The 21,246-nt window shown below is 44.2% G+C and overlaps 1 protein-coding gene across 1 annotated transcript; it reads right to left on the bottom strand.

Moving 5' to 3' along the window:
• Positions 1-782: 782 nt before the first annotated feature.
• Positions 783-20,815, bottom strand: ORAI2 (ORAI calcium release-activated calcium modulator 2). The gene is made up of 3 exons (XM_090025974.1): positions 20,593-20,815; positions 14,155-14,395; positions 783-7,089 (listed from the first exon to the last, which is right to left on the bottom strand). Exons 2-3 carry the CDS (start codon positions 14,380-14,382, stop codon positions 6,544-6,546), a joined length of 774 nt encoding a protein of 257 aa, XP_089882100.1. The 5' UTR covers positions 14,383-14,395; positions 20,593-20,815; the 3' UTR covers positions 783-6,543.
• Between the last annotated feature and the right edge of the window lie 431 nt (positions 20,816-21,246).

The following is a 21,246-nucleotide window of genomic DNA, read 5'->3' on the forward strand; positions in this document are numbered from 1 at the left end:
TAGGTTCGTAACTGTCCCCTTGCTTGTTTTACATGGTTCCTTTAAAGAGCAGCTCTCTAGGGAAGAAGGTAGGCAAGCATCTATCCACAGTCACTACTTTGTGCAGAGAGCTAATTAAAGCACAGCTTACATTTTTAGTAAAGGAAAAGTAATAGCAAGGATTAATTATAAATACTGTGCATGACCTACATCTCCTGGGACTTCAGAGCAGCATTTGCAGCAAGCTGACGTGGACTTTTCCAATGACAGCTTGGACAGAGTTCAGATACTCAAGACGTCCAAGAAGATTGTGTTCTTTTCTGATCCTCTGTAATTTCTGAGCCCTGCTGCTAATCACAGTTGTGGGAGTATTATTTCAAGAATGAGTAAAGAGACAGACAGCAGCACTAAGGCCTAACCTTTTTCTTATAACATCCAACACAGTCAAGATGGCAGAACCGCAGTCTAGAAACCAGCTTTTCCTACAACTGACAAATTAGCTATGTTGGTCGGGGGCATGAAGAGGTCAGAGCCCAAATAGATACAACTGTGCCAGCAGAAGCCTTTAGTGCAAAATCATCAACCTAACTGAGCTTTTACTAAGATAAGATTGTTTTCATCAGAGAGCATGCACGATGTACAGGGATAAAGAGCAGCTTGGCTGATATAACCTCATCTATGCAAAAAGGATTGTGCTGGTATAATAAACCAGCATTTTTATAGTGGTGACATGCTCTTAGACTAGTTATAGCCACTTGTATAAAATTGTTTGCTACTAAAAAATGACACACAAGTGAAAAGGATTCAATTATCCAATACATTTAATCAGCTTGAGTTTACAGATGCAACCATAATTCTGTTAATACTTGCAATGAACCAGGGTCAATTTACTCAAATATTTAAAAAGAAATATACAAGTGACATGTTAACTCTTAAATTTATTATCATGTGTTAAATGTACATTGACGGAAGTCAAATTCCACGTAAGCTTTGAAAGCATGTCCTGCTGTTCAGACATACTGACAACAGAGCATCATCTACACGCTGGCAGCAGGTAAAGCTTATCCTCCACAGGATTTCCCATGGCAGGAGACAATATATTGAATTCAGATCAGTCACTTCATGATAGCAGTTTGCAGCTGATATCACTGGAAATGCAGCACATATAAGATTTACTTACTGCAGCCATGTTTTGGTTAAAAAAAATCCAACAACTCTGAAATTACTATTTTTCTAGTCCGCCCTGAAAGCAGGATTGAATAACTTGTGCTCTTAAATTAGAGGTTCCCAACCCTTTCTGATCAACATACCAATTTAGACTAACTTTATCTGTAATGCTCGTACCCGCTGCCAGTTTTGCATTAGTGCAGAGTGCTTTATCTCAAGATGAATCCTGAGACATTGTAAGCCCCAGCTCTATCTTGATTTAGAGCATATTCATTTGACCGGCAGCTTTCTGTAGCTCAGTACAAAGGCTCGTAAAGTTACAGAGCCTGGAACAACCGTTGTATGGGAACCGCTATTATAAATTAGACTGCTTGGCTTGAGTAGTTAGCCCCTGCCATAATAAGCTGCAATAGAAAGAGTATTTACATTAATGTTTGGTCCTTATTTTCAGTCACAAACTTTTTCCCTTTAATTTATGTTCAGTCTTCTGACTCCTTTCTTAAAATATTCTGTATTATCTCATTACTCTCTCAAATAATGAAACCAGATGGCTTCAAAAAGGATGTAATCCCTAAACAAGACAAATGGGACGTATTACAGTTGATACTGTGCTATTTATTAGCTGTGTTTTCAGCTACAGTATAAAGGATGACACTGTTCAAGCCCAGAAGAACATAGAGATTGCAGAGACTTGGAATAATTAGGTTTTTACAAGCGCAAATTCCTGTATTCCGAATAAAAAAAACCCCAAAGAGAGTAGCGTATTTCCATTATCCAGTTTTACAGATACCAAAGTTTCATTTGGTCACTGTTTGCTGCCATATCTTAGCATATACTTTTCTTTGAGTAAACTCCGACTTGGACACCTCTTTAAGAGCTCCCCAAAAGATCAACATTCACCATTTTTATAGCATCAGTAACACACACAGTGGCTCTGTTTTACTTGGTCAGAAGCATATGCATGTTCTTTCCTAAAAAGGCAGAATGGCAGCATTATAGGACATTAAGAGGTTTTTTTTGGATTATCAGGTATTAGGGAGATCTGTGGAAAGTACAAAAAAAATTTTTAATGTGCAACTAAGAGGTGCTTAGAACATTTTTGGCTACTCAGCTAATACAGTTAATGTAAAGTGTACTTTAATAGTTTAAAATGTAACACTAACTCCTATCATGGCTGTTTATCTTCTTAATGAAGATTAGCAACTTGTAAACACCTTTCACAAACAAGACGTCCATTAAAATTCAGTGACTTGCATGTTGGACATTTTGCAAAAGGAAAATTAAAGTTGTTTGACCAAATATGGAAAGGTCTGCTATACGTTGAACTTGTTTATCCTGTTTCAGATAGGATGGGTTCTTTTCAGTTGTACATAGACACACGCACATGTACATATTCCATAACGTACTTTCCATGCATAGATAAACCAGAAATAGACAAAGTGCAAAACCTGTCGACTTCAACAGAATTTTTTCTCTGCCACTTAAATGAGTCAACATTCCTCTCTGAATATCAGTGCCTAGAACCAAAACACAGGCAAGTGTTGAACTTCATGCACTGGCAATGTCTTCTAAATTTAGATGGTTATCACATAATTTAGGGTGTTCATCTTTTAAAAGGATACAAATTAGACTGATATTAAGAAATTAATTAGAAAATAAATGTGCTGGCCTGGTTATGTTGGCATTTGGGGATTGGACTGAGATGGAGAGGGCATTTTGTGGCGCTCTAGATGGAAGGTATGTGAGGAGCATCTTTTTGTGACAGCATCAGTCTTCTGAGGGAAGGGGAAGATGCGAACTGGGAACCTTGAGGGCATAGCAACAGGGATATTCCTGACTGGTTCTGAGTAAGGAACTGTAGTCCCAAGTACTGCAAACACTTTAATTGAGCTTAGCAGAAATATATACAGTGCTTACAGGTAATGATATGCTCAGAAGTCTTTGCAGAATGCGGGTCTTCACGCTGCTTTGCTGTGGTCTGGCATATTTACCTCCCTTCATTAAATTCTGTATTAGAATGTGGGACTTTAAAAGAAAGTTGTGGCCTAAAAAGAGCTTAACTCCTGCAGTGAGATGAGGATGAAACCATAGTGACAGGCAGCTGTAAAACCCCTGAAAACCCACACAGAGTCTCCATGCACAGAGCAGCTTACCTCTGCTACAGCACCTACCTGCCAGGCACCCCAAAGACTGAAAACCTAGCACAGATAACGCAAAGGCAATGTAACTGAATAGTACAGAGATGTTATGCACAACACACAGCAGGAGTTTAACAGCATACTCCCAATGGAGTGGGAAAAAATGACATGTTCAAGTTGCACAACTAAAAATCCTGTTCCTGTGAGGATGCAAGAAGTGGCAGGGACAATGCCTGGCATACTGGCACAGGTATGCACAACTGGCTAAGCACAGTTTTCCTTAACCATTCTGGATTTTATATAATTTTTGCATCTATTGCCAACAGTCCGTGCAGCTTTTCCAGAAGCATCAGTGTCTCTATGAGAGCAGAGAAGACAGAGTCAGGAGAAAAAAAAAAAAAGTGCTACTTTTGAGGAAGGAGTTTAAAAAGGGCTCAAGAAAGAAGCTGATGGAAAAGTCAAGGACCCCCACAGCCAAAGATGGTAAGAATTACTGAGAGTCCCTGACACAAGGAGAAGGACTCCAACAGTCAGCACAGGGCTGCGGGCTAAAGACAGCAAAAAGCATAAGCTTGTTTTTTGTCATTCTAGTTTTATTTACCCTGAAAGGAGAGGATGCGATTCAGATGGAGTATCAAGCTGTCAGGAGACAGTCTCTCACAGACAGTCTGAGGTGCAGCTGAAGTGAGGCAACCTTTCCAAATTCAGTCCCTTTCAGCAGTATCTTACATCCCATCTCAGGGAATTTCATTTCCCATCTAGCTACATTTTTTGAGAAAAATCAAAGCACAATCTCCACTGCATTTCCCTTTTTGCTGGAGTTCATTATAGTTGCAAGGAATTAACTTAAGAAGCTGGAGATGCTTTCAACGGTTTATGTTGCTTTTGCAGCACCAAATGTACACTACACAATGTACTGAGCTGTACACTATAAAATGTTTCAATCTTAGCATTTGATTTCAAACCTGCTCTTCCATTTCTAGGTATCCTTTAAGGTGGCAAAATGTTAATCCTGTTATGACTGAGAAATAAAGGATTCACGCTTTGCTCCCCACCACAGATGCTTCCTTGGAGGAGTCATCTATATGCTTGATTTTCATTACTACAGTCTCTGTTAGATTTTGACATGTAAACTGTAGGTTCTACAGTGGTGACATGAAAATCCCATCCTGATACCCTGGCCCAACTTGAAAATCAACTAACAGATAAACTTCTGGTCTGCAGAACATAGCAGTTTAAACTGCAATCATTAATAATGTTCAATCTTAAAACTTGCATAGTGATCCTGCTCAAAGTCAGATAGCAGCTACATGTCAACAATAGATGGAGAGATTCCTGCGTGAAGTTTAAAACTATCATTCTTTAGGAAAGGATAGCTATATAAAAGAGGAGCATTAGCATTGGTACTGGTCACAGGATTATAGCTCAGGAAGTGCTATAGGCATTTTAAAAACAAGCTCTTTCCTGGAAGTGTATCTGAGTTTAAGAAGTACAAATAGTGGTTTGGCATGTATATGTAGGCAGATTGTGTCATTATTTTAATAGCACATCTGCAAACATGCTTCAGGATAACTGATCAAAAAACAGAGGAGTGCTAAGCAGCTTGAGCACAAATGACAGTTAAAATAAAAAAAGAAAGGGTCAAAAGTCTATTTCCAGGTAACTTACGAGACAAGAGAGAGAAAATGCAAGTCTTTCTGCACTGGGATTTACACTCTCCAAGCTGGGAATCTGACACCGACTATGCTGATGTTACACATAAAAACCAGTGATGAGAAGGGAGGGGCTTAGAGAAAACATTACAAACATTCAGGACTGGCAGCAGAGAGAGACTGTAAAACTGCTGCTGAGCATAATGGCGTAGGGCAGAATTCAGCCTAAGCAGCAAGACAGGACAGATTTTGTTCATGTACTTTTACTTATCAAACTGAAACAAATTGCTCTTCTCTTAAAAAATGAAAAGCAAGCAACTTATTACAGAACAATAATTTTCCTTGCATGAAATGGTTACCATTAATCATGACCTCATTTATAGAGTGTTTTCTAAAGCCAGAAAGAAGCTACAGTGTTTTATAAGCTTCATTCCCTCAGCTTTGCAGACACAAACAGGAATCACTTTCACTACAGATGAAAAACAGCCAATGTAAGGGAAACATGATAGCTCTTGAACTGCCTTTGACAAAGCCTGGACATAGCTCCCCCAAATTTATCATGTGCCACAGAGGTGGGGGCTGCTTTAGGGGAAGAAACCGTCTGACACATTAGATGGGTTTAAAATGCTACTTTCCTCTCAGGTACAACTAGGAAAAAAGAATATGGCAAAGGTATGGTATCTGGACTCCAACCCCTCTCTGTGAGACAAACAAGGCCAGAAAAAGGACGTATTTCGTTCCTGTATATACAAAGCAAATGAAGATGACAGAACCAAGTTTTGTTACTGCACTGTCCACTATTATACCGCATCCCCTTTACATCTCCTTTTCTAGTCTTTCTAAATTCCACATCCTTAAACAACCTTCATATTAAAAGAAAATGTCTGCAAGCTTTTCACAGAGGCTTTACACAAAGCTTTGTTATCTGAATCTGAGCACACACTCATTCTAAAAGAATGGATGCTATTGAAGTAGGCAAAAAACAGAGCTCCTGCCAGCCCAAAAATCTCGTTCCCCTGTTGTAAAAGAGCAGTAGGGACTGAAAAGGGAAAATGTATGAACCAAGACTGATTTCAAGTCCTGCCTCCATTTCTAACACCCTTTTAATAATAAAGGTGACAAACACTCATGTTCCACCATACTTTCACAATTTCCCAGTGAAATCTATAGGAGATGCCATTGCTTACCAAATCAAGCCTAGAAATAGAGGTTGCCAGTTCATTGGTGATATACTGCCAGCAAGGGACCTCAGATGCATAAAAACAGGTCCTATAATAACAGCACTTTTGGGAAGCTGAAGTACTTTCACCTTTGGCAACAGAAAGTTATATTTTTAAAAACAGGGAATCAGAAACCCGACTATAATGTTAAAGTTGGTAAAATGTTGACGTTCAACAACATGGCAGTGTCTACGTAAGTACACAGTTGTGTAGGACCAGAAATAGAGATCCCAGGGTCTGAAACAGCACTAGAACCATGTATGGCAGGCAATTCGCATTTTAGATATTTAAACCATCACTGGTATATTCAGCTCCTGGTAGCAAAAATGGTTTACTTTGCTAATTGTGTTAGCTCAATGATTAGCTTCGATTCTGTATCTGCTCTTGTCACACCACCTGCAGCCCTCTGTCATGTCCATCTAGTTGCACTTTCAGTTTGTGGAGTTCTTCTATCTCCCGGTTATGGCGCTCAGTTTTGTGCCGGACGAGAGAGCGGTAGAAGTGGATGGTGAAGACCACAAAAATCAGACCCACTGGCACCATGATGATGGTAGAAACCAGTGCTGCTTGCCAGCCAGCATGGCCAGTAGGCTGCTGGATGATGGTAGTCTCATTTTTCATAATGGAGTCCACAGGCAGAAATTTTATCCAACAGAGAAGCACAACCTCAGCAAGGAAAAGGAGGATTCCTAAGACTGTGGAGAAACCCCAAGCCAGCTCGATGTAGAGATGCATGCGCTCATGTGGGGATTCACTGATAGAGTTCAGGTTGTGGATGTTACTTACTGCTTCCACATTAGGTAGTATACAGGTGCTGATGAGAAGAGCAAAGAGATGAACTGCAACCAGCACTGTTGTGCAGGCACTGAAAGCAATCAGCAGCATTTGGGGATACTTATACTGCATCTCTAACTGCACTTCTACCATGGCGACCTGGGGAAAAAAATTCAAACAAACCAACCATGAATAGTTGGTACATTTTCCACATTTCACTTTTCAAGGCTAGGAAAGTATCCTTCTTAGGAAAGGTGCTTAAACTTGAACACATGCTTAAATGCTTTCCTGAAATGGGGCCTAAATGGGAAATTCTTGTTTTCTATAAAGATGCATGTACAGCCTATATCTTTCCCTTCCACAAAAACATAAATTTAATGTCCAAAAACATGAAAAATTATTTCAACTTTGCAGGGTTGGTTTTCATTTTATAATAGCAAAATCTTATCATGCTTGTGACTTTTATGAATTGTGTCAAATCAAAACCACAAAAAGAGGAATTCTTTAGACAGTGAAATGTAACTTTGATTCATATCAAAAACAACTCTAGAGATCATCATATACATAACTTCTTCCATTTTCAATGTTAGCAGTCATAGGGCAGAAGTTAACTTCTGGTACATAAGGAATAAAGTCAGAGAAAGCTGTTACTCCCCTCCCTAGAAAGCTAACAAGCTATTTGATAATTACTTCTTGGTTAAAATGAGTGCCTCCTATTCCCAGGACATTTTAAAGCCTTGTTACTACAAACATGGCTAAAGTTTCCCTCTCATTTTCCAATAACTCTTGTATGTACTCAGTAGAAATGAATTATAGCTCGTTATCTGTTTGGTAATTCCACAAAAGCTTTTTATTTCCAAAATACTCTACTGAAATAGCTTCCTGGAGGCTAAATTTATAAACCTGATATAATTGTTTTGCACATACACTCTTGATTTTCATCATGAAGTTAGGCACAGGTCAAATTAAGCAGAGGCCCAGGAATCAGCACTCAAGTTCCAATCCAATTCTGCTAGTGGCTAACTGTGTCAGTTTGGACATCTCACTTTACCTCTCTCCACCTCAGCTTTTCCCTCCACAAAGCAAGGGAAATATTTAGCATACATACTTCTCAGGTTTGTTGTGAAATTTCACCTTTGTATAGCACTCAGAAAATCTTCAGCTAAGAGAATCTATATAAATCAAACACATCACACTGGTAATTATCTCTGGAAAACAGTAGCTGGGTACTGAATGTCTCTGCCAGTAAACTTAGCAGATTAAGATCCATCTGCAGGTATATTTATTGATTTTATAGTGGTGTTAATGAGGTATGTCAACAGCAGACAGGAAAAACAAGTACATGGAGTCATATTTGACCTGGTATATTCCAACAGGGCCCTGCCATCAATATCCCTATGTACAAGGATGTCAAAACAGGGCTCGTTTTTGCACACTAGCAACAGATCAGTCCCAGTCAGAAGCACCCTTAGTACTTTGTGGATGTGTAAGAAAGCTACAAGGAACAGACTGATTTAGCGCCAGACAAATAGATTCCACACCTCTACTTCTATAAAGTGTGCATCTGAGATAGATCTCAAATAGCCATATCAGGGTCTGTACAATACCACCAGATTATTTCCTCTGGTATATATACTATTAGCAAGTTCCCTTCAAATGCAAGAGGAAACTAGGGACACAACCCAGTGCTCACTAATATTAATGGGAGCTCTGCAATGGACTTTACCAGGATAGGAGCAGGGCACAGATTAGGATGACTTCCCTCTCATCTACCATCTACTCCAAAATGATCAATAGCCTGAAGTAGAGGCTCACAGGAAAGTGTGGGGAACTGCACTAACAAACAACATGTAGCAGACCAGTGTACCTATATTACATTCTGCTATTTCTGATTTAACTGAATAGAACGTGTCCCTAAAGGGAATAAACCGACAAAAATCCATTTTCTCAGACTTTCTGAATTTGATAAATGCATCTCATCCAGTATGGACAGAATCCTTATGTTTCTCTTTCCTTGCTCTGCTTACAAACAAAGCTCTGTTCACTGTATAAATGAACATGCTTCATATACTGGGAAGAACTACACAGGATTAATGAAAACATCATGAAAACATTTCATCATGTTTCCAGCATGATCTTTTTTAGTCACAATAAAGTTACACCATGGTGCTCAAACTTTTTGTCCTGCAAGCCACATGAGCTGCAGGGACCCAGCCCTGATCTGGCTGTGCAGGGGGAGAAACGCACTGGGATCCCCACAGGCCAGATGCCATGGCTCTGGATTTGGCCTGAAGGCCCAGGGTTGAGCACCCAAGTTACACTTGTAGAAATGCCTTGTAGAGGTTTCTCTCTCTACAGTTCCCTCCGTATTAATTGAGGAAGAGGAATGTCAGTCCTCAATTACTTGAGCTCTAAAATAAAAAAAAGGAAAAAAAAGAGACCCCTGTATTACATTTGGCTGTTCTACTGTCAATGCTGCTGCATTTAGATTAGAGCAACTATATAGTTCAGCGGTAGCCAACTTTTTTGGTCACAGTGCCATAAATCAAGCCCTGACACTCCCCAGGTGCCACTCAGGTCCCTGACCCCTAGAGGCATTCCTGACAGAGTTGGTGCCCTAGCACACTAGAATGGATGCGCCTGGGGCTTACGTGCCACACAGAGCAGGCATGGGTTGATCACCCTGGTATTTTGGGAGGTCACAGTTCCCTGAGGACCTAACATTTTGCATGCTGAATAAGAGCCTTATCTGGATGTTCAATTTATGGCTTTGTACTAAAGCTATGAGCTTGGCTGGTACAAGTTCTACTTGTTACACTGGTACGGGCACCAGCTTGCACTTAACTGGATGTTTCCCTTCATACCAACATATTCCCTACGGGTGGCTTCCGTGATGTGCTCTGATGAATCTTTAAGATTGACTGATGACTCAGTGAGAGGCATTTCAGGAGTAAACAACAAACCTGAGGGAGAAGAGGGAGAGATGGGAAAGTAAAGCAGGGAATACTGTGTTAGCCAAAACAAGAATTAGACAAGTGTGATTTCATCTTAGCACTTTCTCCTAAGAAGGATGCCCTGTGGTTCTCCACCCAGGATCAAAATAAAACAACAAACTAACAATACACTGGAAATCATGGTAAATATGTTTCAATATATGCAGCTCAGTCTAGTTCCCACCAGTCATTTAAACACATTTCTTATGCCTAGCTTCTTTTTTTTCCTCTCGCTCTGTAAAACAAAAGAATACTTGACATTTGAGATGATCCTCAACAGTCTTGGAACCATCACCTGGAGTAATTTCTAGAGGCAAATATCAGAGAGAAAGGGAGCTCTGACCTTAGAAGAGGCAGGGGCAGGATTAGATAAATCCTTAAATTTATGGTCTAGGCCACAAAGGCGACTGCAATTTCCTTTTATTCAAGCAGTATCACAGAAGGGCTGGCAACAGCTACGGGGACTGTGTCGCCTCAGGGTTCCTAAACTGCGGGGGTCATTGGGCTCCCATCATAGTTAATACAGGCTTGTGTCCAAATGTAACATTTGGACTTTCCGTGGCACCCCACTCCTGTAAACCTAGCTGGAGATACTAAGCATTTGATTCTACAAAAATACAACTGAGCACTTTTAAGCAAAGCCTTAATTTTAAGCTTGTCAGCTGCATCACTGAAATCAATGGAATTACTCATTCATTTTAATTTGAGCAGACACTTGCATGCTTTACTAATTTGGAACAAAGTGCTCAGGTTCCTAAAGGATCAAGTTCTTGTTCTGTTTCTTCATGGTCTGTACGATATGATCCCTTGATTCTCCACAGTACAATAGCAGAGAACGCTCATCTGTGGAAGCTTGGGTGAAGACTAAAGCTGGGTGAGGAGCAAGATGCTAATGTCTTTTAACACAAATATCTGTTAGCATTAGGCAGATGGCTTGGCAGTCACTACAAACAGTTAGTCCAGTAGATTTGTTGGAAAAAAATAACCAAACATACAAGCCTCAGAGCAACTTGACAACAAGCTGAGAAGACTGACTGCAAAAGCAGCTCTTCTCTTGGCCACAAAAATGATTCAAGAGATTTCTGTGAAAAATACTAGATAAAGAGCAAAGGAAAAAGAGCTCCTCCATTTCCAACACCTACAGGGGTGGGTTAGCACACCTTCCATATCCTGATAGTCAGCCTCAAAAAAGAAGCAGGGGAATTACAATGAGAAAGAGAGGCACTGCATCTTTTGGACCTGTTCTCTCCTTTGCCAAGAAGTGAAACCACCAACAAATGATTAAGGTTTGCGTTATGTGGATGTCTATCCAATACGAACTGAATCAACAGCAGCCTCTTAACCTAGCTCATTGAATAGCCTTGTCTGGTAATAATTTTCAGCCAATACTGATCTAACTTAAATTGGACATAACAACAGAGAGGTAACCAAGTCTATATACCATAGTCTGCTATCATATTTCTTTACATATTTAAATACACACAAGTCTTTAGAGAACTTATTTTACTATGAAGAACTTATGTACTTTCAGCAGTAGCCAGACTGATGTCTCTCTTGGAATAAAGCACCCAACCTGCTCAACAACTATTTGTCCAATGAACTACTGCAGCAGAGATAAGTTAGGTGCTGATATGATAGTGTAATTGAAATGCCCAGTTTTGTCACTAATAAAAATGGTGCATTTTAAAGAAATTCTTATATTCTGAAAATCAGGTTTCCAAAGAAAATGCCAAGTGTCATATTTACTCAAATCCAAGACAAAGTTTGTCCCCACCCCCACCCCCACACACACACTTACAACCAATATTGGAGAAAAAGTCTCGTCTTAGACTTGAGTGCTGGCCCAGGACAGAAGGCAGCTGAGCTCTGGCTTTGGCCTCAGGCTTGGAGTAAAAGCCAGAGCTCAGCCACTGCCTGCCCTGGGCAGGGCTGGTGGCGTGTGGCATGGAAAGTACAGGGGCGACTTAGGGGGAAGCGTGGGGAAGTCCTGCAGCCTGTCACTACCCTACCACTCCTCCCCACTGCTGCTTACCGTTAGCTCCAGCCCCAACTGACCCAGAGCTGCTGCTGCTGGTGCCCTGCTGGGACCACTGCAGCTGCTGATGGCCTCTGACTGCCCCAGAACCAGAGCCACCCAGAGGGGGAAGAGGGAAGAGGAGCAACAGATGGCAGGCACAGTCATGGGGTGTGGGAGACACACGCACAAGAGGGAGGACAGAGATGGGGAGGAGAGCAGGCAGCAAGTGGCAGGGATCTGCTGCCCTCCCCAACTCTCCCTACTGCTGCTTTAGGGGGGGAAATTATAACAACCTTCCAATAATTAGATTTTATACATGTAAAATTACAATTAATCTATAATTTTTCATGTATAAAATCTAATTACTGGGGGGGTCATCTTGAATACTAAGTTGCCTTGGATTCAGGTAAATACAATAACATGCAAGAATGGGGATCCAATTTCCTATGCAAGATACAAGTCTTGGTCAGCTTGGTCTATTTGAGCTCAACAGTTTGAAAATCTCTCTCAAAAAGCAAGACTTTTTGGTGTCAACTTTAGATTTTTCAGTCTAACTGTTGTAAAGACTTTAATAGGAGCAAGAATCCTTCACAGACTAATCAAATACCATAAATTGTAGTGGGTAATTTTAGCAGACATCTAAGGACCTCAGAAATGCATCATAAATATAAGTGAGATGGTTTATAGTGTGTATGTGCTGAGAATTTTCCACTGTTCTCTGTTCTTCTCAACCTCCTGAAGTATTTTGTTCTCAGAGTGAGACTGGCTTCCAATCCTGCAAATGCAACTACGCTGGCAGGCCGCAAGCTCTCACAAAGTCCTAATGACTTCTTACACAGGCTGGGATGACAATAATCTTACCACATAATCCTGTTTCCATAACCATGTAACAGTCTTGGCAACACTACTAAAAAGTAAAAGGTCTATCTTTAAACACTATGAACCAGCATATTAACTATTAATTCTTAGCACAAGAAAACCCGCTGTTCAGCACAGGCTGAGAAAAAAAATACCTGATCAATTAATGGGAACCGTCTCACAATTAGAAGTTTCCATCTGCTACTTCAGAATGCAGAATACATTATAAATTGAAATACATATGATATGAATATATGCATGCATATACACCAGTGGTTCTCAACACTTTTAGACTTGAGGCAGCCCTGGATAGACTCAAGGAGCCTCTTGAAAAATGCCAGTGCTTAGTTTTCACTCAGTTTTTGACTGCAGAAAAATAACAGAGCAATCCATCCGTTGCAAAAACTCAGAAAGACAACAACATATCAGAATAATTTTAACATTGTGGCTTCCTATTTGAAATTTCTTGGTTTATCTTGTGAATTCTGTTTGCACACCTAATAGTGCTAATATTGCATGGCATCCTGTGGCACCTCTGAAAGGATCCCAAGGCACCCTACAGTGCCCCAGCACCCTAGTTGAGAATGTCTTGATATACACAATTCCCGCCTTGTTAAAAACAGAAAGCAAAAACCCACCTAAGGGGTGGAGGGTGAGGGAGAAAGTGGAGGGAATTAGTCCGTGGAAAATAAAAAACCCTTCTTCCCCCAACTTGGAAAGAAAAATACTGCAAACCAAAGAACAAACTTACTATCAGGAAATTAAAAAAAAAATAAAAATTCATAAGTAGAAGAGAAAGCCTAAAAACAAACCAAGAATTCTCCATGTCTTGCCCTCCCTGCCATCACTGTTGCAACACCCTGACTTCTCCCTTACTCACACACATGTATGGGCACATTCAAAGAACAGGCCAGATCTCTACTTTTCCTAAGTGGTGTTTCTGCTTCCCCTTCCCTACCACTATACACATTTGCTGAGTATAAGAGACCGGAGTACCAGTTTCAGCTACCAATAAGCAAGATCTAGAGGCAAGATAAGGGAAAGGTGCATCATTCCAGCACTTGATGCACCTACTAAACTTACACCAAGACTCTTGACGTTGTCACCCCAGCACAGCCACTATTTTAGAAGCGTGCTTGTGGGCATCGTAAGATGATTTCCAGGTAGGTCGTACACCAACCAACAAAGCTGACCTCAAAACCTATGCAACAGCAGCTAAGCAAAACCCACATTTAGATGCCCTTCCACCTTATTTAAAAAATTATAAAAGAACCATATACAGAAAAGAAACCTGATTAATAGAGTAAGGTTCTACAAAACCCCTCATTTCAGAATCCAGCAGTTAAAAAAACATACCATAGCAAACCCAGAGAGCAAAGCAGACGTTCTGCTGGATGCTTTAAGCTTGGCTCGGCTCAAGTAGAGTTTTCTCCACGACAGGGCCTGGACCGAGTGATGATTTGAAGTGACCAGTTCCAGATAACTGCGCCGGACCCAGTCCCGATAATCCATGCCTTTTGTACCTGGTTCAGAGCAGCAAGCAGGGGTGGAAGGATCCACTGGAACATTTAATTCAGAACTCATGATGAAAGAAATGCTAAAGAAATAAAATATTTATATATTCAAATATGGATAGGAAAAAAATAAATATCAAATATAAGATAGGAGTTCATTTAGGAGCTACACTAAAAAATTGTTCTTGCAAAGTAGATGTAAGCTGGACCACAGCACAAATGAAAATCAAGCCTCTACTCCACTCATCTGTAACCACTGTACATGACTATGACAACTGTAAGACAAAAACTCCATAATACTATGTGCTATTTCAATCTAACTTCAGGAAGGGCTGTTAACAGTTAGTTACATTGTTAAATTTCTAGGTTGCTGTCATTTTTTTGGCTTTAAACCAGTCCTCAACTCCAGTCTTCCCCACCACAGGCTTGTTTTAAGACAGTTTGAAATAAAAAAAGCCAGCAAATTTTTCATTTGTACTTTTTAATTTGTTCCCAAGTTACACAGTCCACTTTGCAGTATCATGGATATGCCTCAAAAACATCTTGCTTCAGTCCCATTGCAACACCAGCTGTTATGTTCAATGGGTTAATGTTACTTTTTTTCCTAAAGAGGCACTTACAATTAAATTGCACCAAGTCCAATTCCATTTACGTACCTGCTGCTTCCCTTGTCCTTCCAGAGACTAAGCAGCTTTGAAAACACTGAACAGCACATACTGCATCTCAAACATACGGCCCAGCCTGTACATTGGATTCAGCCTGTGGAGCCTCACCATCCAGTGCCCAGTGTCGTCCCTGGGTATGATAAGACCCACATGGGGAACGGTGCACACCCATGGCTAGACTGGACCCATAGACTCCCTCCCCACTCACCACCCAGCCCCTCCATTTCTCTCTCCAGCAGCTGCTACACTCACTATACTCATCTGGGACCCAAGCTGGATGTGGTGCAGATCCCAGGGCATCCAGAATAGGTGCCACAGTCTGGCCAAAGTGGCAGCTGAGCTACACATGGGGGGCTGCCCCAGCCAAACTGCTTCACATAGCACCTACTCTGGAACATGCACTGCATTAAGGAGCCCCCTCCACCCGGTTCCGGACCTGTGCTGCATGTGATGCTCACAAGCACCGTGTGTAGCACAAGTCCTGGACTGGCAAGCACCATGTGAGGTGCAGCTCAGGAGCTGCGCCCAGTGCCCATTCCAGCTGCTCCAGGATCCACACCACACACAATGCAGGTCCCAGACTGGTGGAAGCAGCCATCAGATCAGGTATCCTAATGGAGGGAGAGAGGGAAGGGGGCTGGATGAGTTTGACATCCCTGTTGTATAGCAACCAAACTGGTTGGTCTTGGAGAGGAGTTTTAGATTTCCTGAACCATTTGCACTGTTCCATACTTACCGGTCACATCTAATTTAACAGTTTTACTCCTTTACTACCACCAAGCATGGTCAGCCAATGGGAAGATACTGCTCTTTTGGGGAAAACAGGTTTTATTTCTCAGGAATGTTATTTTACAAATCTTCAGCTACCATATTATCAGATTCACATGACCATGTGAAAGGCAAGGGAAAGCAACAAGCCTGTTTCAAGTGACCTCATGCATCAGCCACATTGAAAACACATTTCATAATCAAACTATATCATGGATATATAGTTTGCTATATCACGGATTACCCTTATTATTTTTCAAAGGGTATTCTCCTGGATTATGATTTTGGTGTCATTTACAGGCATACAGCAGGATTTACAGTATGTGAACACAGCCACACATCTGAAATTAGTATTCTAATTAGGAGCCTTCAGGAAAAGCAGACACCTTGATATGGCAATTAGTCTTTATGCCAATAAGACTGCTACTGACCTCAATAAAAGTGACAAACTATTATAGGATTAGAACACACTGAAGTTTTAAGGCTATAAATATTTATAACAATGTACAAGAACAGGTATATGCAGCAAACCGTGCATGAAGTGGTACTAATTAGCCTCAGCACCACACTTCAAGGTCAAGAGTGTCTTGCTGTTAGTTTGGCAAGGAGTCACCTTTTATACACACCGCTGCAGTCCATTCAGTGACTAAGACTTTGTCTATTGATCAGCGCATCCCCAGGAATTCAAGAACTGAGGAAGCTAAATGTCACCCAACTACCAACAAGATGCAGAAAGGGCTGTCTCCAGCCCTTAGTTTAAAACATAAATACACTATTTTGACATATCACAGACCACTGATATTGGACTGCAGTGGCAAACAAGGGAAATCGTACCAGCAACTCTACTCCTTTGACAACGTAACAACATGGGATTCTCTCTCCTGAGACACCCAAAAATAAAACTGACCCACTGAACACAACAGCTGGTGTTGCCATGGGACTGCAGCAAGATCTTTTTATGGTATGTCCACAATACTGAAAGCCAACAAATGTTGTTGTTTGCAAACAAAGTAAAAAGTACAAGCAAGAAGTTGCCAGCCCTGATATTTCAAGCTATTTAAAACAGAAGCTGGTGGTATGGGAGGGGGTGGCGGCGTGTGGAGCATGGGACCGGAGCTGAAGACTAATTTAAAACTGAAATAAACTAATGGCTTGGGGGGAGGAGACAGTGGTGCAATCTACTGAAAACCCACTCCACACAAACATTAAAACCAGCTGCCTAGGATGGGGCAGCAGCACTTCTATTCAGGAAATGCTAAGAGTCAACTGATTTCCTGGCTCATGTATCATCTCCCTGATTCCTGTTAATCTCTCTCCACTCCACAAGCAGGGACCCTGGTTTTCCCTGACAAAAAATGACAAATTCTGTGATAAAAGAATCCAAAATCCATGATAAAAATTAAAGGCCCCCCCAAGGCCCTGCTAGTGCCCCTCACTCCCCCCCCCACAGCCCCTCCAGTCCTGCTCGTGCTCTTTACTCCCCCGACAACAGCTCCCAGCCCCACACACGCAGGCACAGGCACACAGACATACACACACACCCCAGCAGGTAGGTGGGGATGGGGAAATGGGATTGGGAGTGCAGATTGAGACTGGGGGAGGAGTGCATCTCTGCGCCTGCTCCGGGGGGCAGCAGTGGTGCCCCTCTGAAGGCCACACACGCGCTGCCCAGCCAGGAAAGGAGGGAAGCGCACACATGGCGGCCACCACCACATCACCACTGCTGGGGGGAAGCGAGGAGGTGTTGGGGAAAGACATGGAGTGCCTGCCAGCCAGCAGGCACTCCTGGTGGGGCCTTCCCCAACACTTTTCCCTCCCTCAGCCTGGACAGGTGGAGAGAGGTGGGGGGAACAGAATGTGCCCTGGGGTGCAGTGGTGGAGCAGCTCACTCTGTGCCCCCACCTCAGCTCACTCTGTGCCCACTCCCAGGAGCAGGGCCAGGGGGCAAGGGCAGCAGTGCCCCTCTGCAGGCCACACACTGCTGCCCAGCCAGGGCGGAGGCGGAGCTCACACATGGCAGCCATCACCGCCACTGCACCTTGCACTGGGAAAGCTGCGTGGGATGCAGTGGCAACCACTGTGTGTGAGCCCCCACTTCTCCCTGGCCAGCCAGGCACGAGCAGCTTATAGAGGGGCACTACTGCCATTGCTCCCGGCCCTGCTCCAGGCAAGTGGCATGGGGCACGGCGGTGGCGGTACAGTGCTGCTGGCATGCAGTGGCTGCCTCCACCACCACTCTGCCACCAGCAGCTGCCCCCGCGCTGCACCTCTGCTCACATGGCAGCAGCTGCCAGCACCACTACACCACAGCTGCCAAGCCCCGTGCCACTTGCCCAGAGCAGCAGTGAGGGCAGCAGTGCCCCTCTGCAGGCCTCACATGACTGCTTGGCTGGATGGAAGTTTGAACACAGTGGCCGCCACCGCAACCTGCGTTCTGTGTGGCTTTTCCACTGCTGGCTGCAGGTAAGCACCATGAGGTGCAGTAGTAGCTGCCACGTGCAAGCTCCCCCTCCACCCCTGGGTGGGCAGCACATATTTGGCCCACAGAGGGGCACTGCTGCCTTTGCCCCCACCCCCCACCCCCCACCCCTGGGAGGGGGCACAGAATGAGTTGAGGTGGGGGCTGGCAGAGCCCCTTGCCCCTCTGCCACCGTGCCCCAGGGTACACTCTGTTCTCTCCCCACTTGCCCACCCGACTGTCCATGATGAGGAAGGGGAAAGTGTTGGGAAAAGCCCTACCAGGACTGGCTCCCCACTGGCAGGCACTCCATGTCTTCCCCCAAAACATCCTGGTTCCCTCAGCTCCCAGCCAGCTTTCCCCCCCAACCCCCACTTACCTCCAAGAACAAAGAAGACTGATCCTCCTCCTGGCAGCCTCCAGTAAGTGATTGCGGGTCCCACCCTTTCCCCTCTCCCTCTGGGCAGGGCTGGGGCTTTCCCCAGCTTCTGCAAACAGCACTCGCAAAGAGCTCTGGAGGCTGGCTGAATTCCATGGGTTTCCCTGCTAAAAGGGAAAATTCCTGTTTTCTCCAATTAAAATGGAAAATCCATGGTTTTCTCTGTTTTTCCATGGGAAACAGAAAACCTGGATCCCTTAATGACCCCCTTTCTCCTTTTTAATGGCCTTGATGTTTCGCTATTCAAACTCCCTGGATGAAGAGAAGGAGAATACAGAAAGCCCCAGAGAGATCAGCAGGCAGGGATAGTTTTCTAACTGCACATCTCTTTCCTTTTCAAAAAGAAAATCACAGTAAAGAGAAGGGACTGTGAAGTCTGGATTTTCCAGCCAGGACTTAGTCCCAGGTGAGTTCTGCTTTATCACCTTGATCTAACCAACCTGCATGCAAATAATTTATTTTTGTATTAGAGACTTAGCAGAGTCATCTGCCCTGTCAAGGAAGCAAAGACATACCATTGCACAAACATCTCATCTTGCCTTTTATTCCAAAAGGTCTTAAATTCTTCCCATACACATGTAGGGAGGCTGCTGCAACACGCTTGCTGGTGCATGGTAAATTGCTGTGCTCCAACAGATCCACCATCACATGCAACAGTGTCTCTGCACTGAAAAACAGCAGCAGGGGCACTTTAACTAAAGCTTGTTGGACAAACTTTAGTTAAAACACCCTGCCACCACACTACAGTGCAGGGAAGCTGATGTATGTGCCACTCTGATTAAAGCACCTCTTCTTCCCCAGCACATCTATAAATGCCTAAAGTGCCTTGCAAGGCTCTGTCCCGGATGAACGTTGCTGCTGATAATCGTCTATAGGATGACTGTGCCCAGAGGCCTCAACCTGTGATCATGGCCTCACTGTGCTAAACACGATGGATGGGGCAGATCCAGGGGGGTTTAATGGTGAGGTTTGACCCCTTTGATACCTGCTCCACCCAAACTTTAGAAGCAGCTGCTTGGGAGGGGCAGCAGCGTTTCTATTCAGGTAGTGCTGAGAGTCAGTTGACTTCCTGGCTCCTTATCCTGTTGTTCTCTTTCCACACCACAGGTGTTCACCCCCTATCCGGATCTTGATTTTTCACATTCAAACTATCCCTTTGTCTCTTCAGTAGTGTGTCTCTTTCATTTCTCTGCCCTGCAGGTTGTTTTTATCTGTACCTAAAAACCTTAACATAGGTGCAGCCACATTAAGTTAGATATAGAAATAACAGACAGTGAAGTATGAGAGCTGCTGTCCAGATGCTCTCGAAGATCAGGTTTTGCTTTATAAATCTGAAGAGATGCACATTGAACTATAGTGATAAGGCTAAATATTACTGGGAGTGATTATTCCCCTCTATTTGGCACTGGTGAGACCACACCTGCAGTAATGGGTCCAGTTCTGGGCCCTCTGTACAGAAAGGATGTGGACAAATAGGGGAGAGTCCAGCGGAGGGCAGGGAAAATGGTTTGGGGCACGGGTCTTCCAAGGAGCAGCTGAGGGAACCAGGCTTATTTAGTCCACAGAAGAGAAGACTGAGGAGGAATTTAATAGCAGCCTCCAACTCCCTGCAGGGAGGTTCGAAAGAGGATGGAGCTGGACTTGTTCTCAGTGGTGGCAGGCGACAGCACAAGGAGCATCCATCCATCTCAGGTTGCAGCAAGGGAAGTTTAGGTTGCTATAGCTGAGGCGGGACTAGATGTGGCCCCCGCCAGCCCCGACCCTGTGCCAGCGTGGGCGGTTTGCACCGGGCTCCCCCTCGGGTTTGGCCTGGGCCTGAACACGGCGCCGTCATCCCTCCCTCCGCCGTCTCCAGCCCGGACCTGCCCCGCCCTCGCGGCCGAGGCGAGCGCAGCTCGGGAGGGACCGGCGGCCCCTGTCCGCCCGCGGGCTCCCACCGCGGACACGTACCTGGGGGCGGCCGGGCTGGGCCAGACCGCGCTGCGCTGCGCTGCAAGCGCGGGGTGCGGGAGCTGGAGCCGCCTGGACCGTCCCGCGCGGCGCCCGCTCTGCTGCCGGGGCAACGCCGGCCGGGCGGGCCGGGCCGCGACGCTCGGCGTCCTGCTCACGTGACCGCGGGGGCGGGGCAGGAAGCGGGCGGCACGGGGAGAGCCCAGGCGTTTCCGGCCCGGGCCCCGCTCCGGGCAGCTCCACCCTCGGGGCTGCTCATCGCCGTGGCCTCATGCCGTCGGACACCCCCGGCCGTGGGCTTCCGATCACGGAGGGAGGCCCTTGGAGCCCCTGCTGGGAGGGGAGCTGTAGGCTCCACCCCGGCCCTGGGCTGGAGGATTTTTGACACGCCTCTTCCATGTACAAGGTAGCGTAGTCCTTTCTGACAGGTGCAGCTCAGGGGCCTGAGAAAACCGCGTGCTCTGCTGGCTTTTTTTCTTCCCGTTACTTTGCTGAATCCTCCAAGCTATGCGGTTTAAAAATAGAGTAAAGCTACCCTGCCCTTACTGCAAGCTAAGCGTGCGCACACTGGGTGCTAATGCACCCTACCCTCTACCTTACTGCTCATTAATGCTCCCTTGTGTTGTAGAAAACGTGACTCTGACCCTGGGATGT

The sequence above is a fragment of the Crocodylus siamensis genome, chromosome 13 (assembly GCF_052110815.1).
Source record: "Crocodylus siamensis isolate JL-2025a chromosome 13, ASM5211081v1, whole genome shotgun sequence".
Taxonomy (NCBI): domain Eukaryota; kingdom Metazoa; phylum Chordata; order Crocodylia; family Crocodylidae; genus Crocodylus; species Crocodylus siamensis.

Excerpts from the sequence above, each read along its gene's own strand:
- ORAI2 (XM_090025974.1), bottom strand. The coding sequence starts at position 14,382 with ATGAGTTCTGAATTAAATGTTCCAGTGGATCCTTCCACCCCTGCTTGC. Across the intron at positions 7,090-14,154 it reads TGCTCTCTGGGTTTGCTATG|GTCGCCATGGTAGAAGTGCA; the intron begins GTATGTTTTTTT and ends TTTTTTCCCCAG.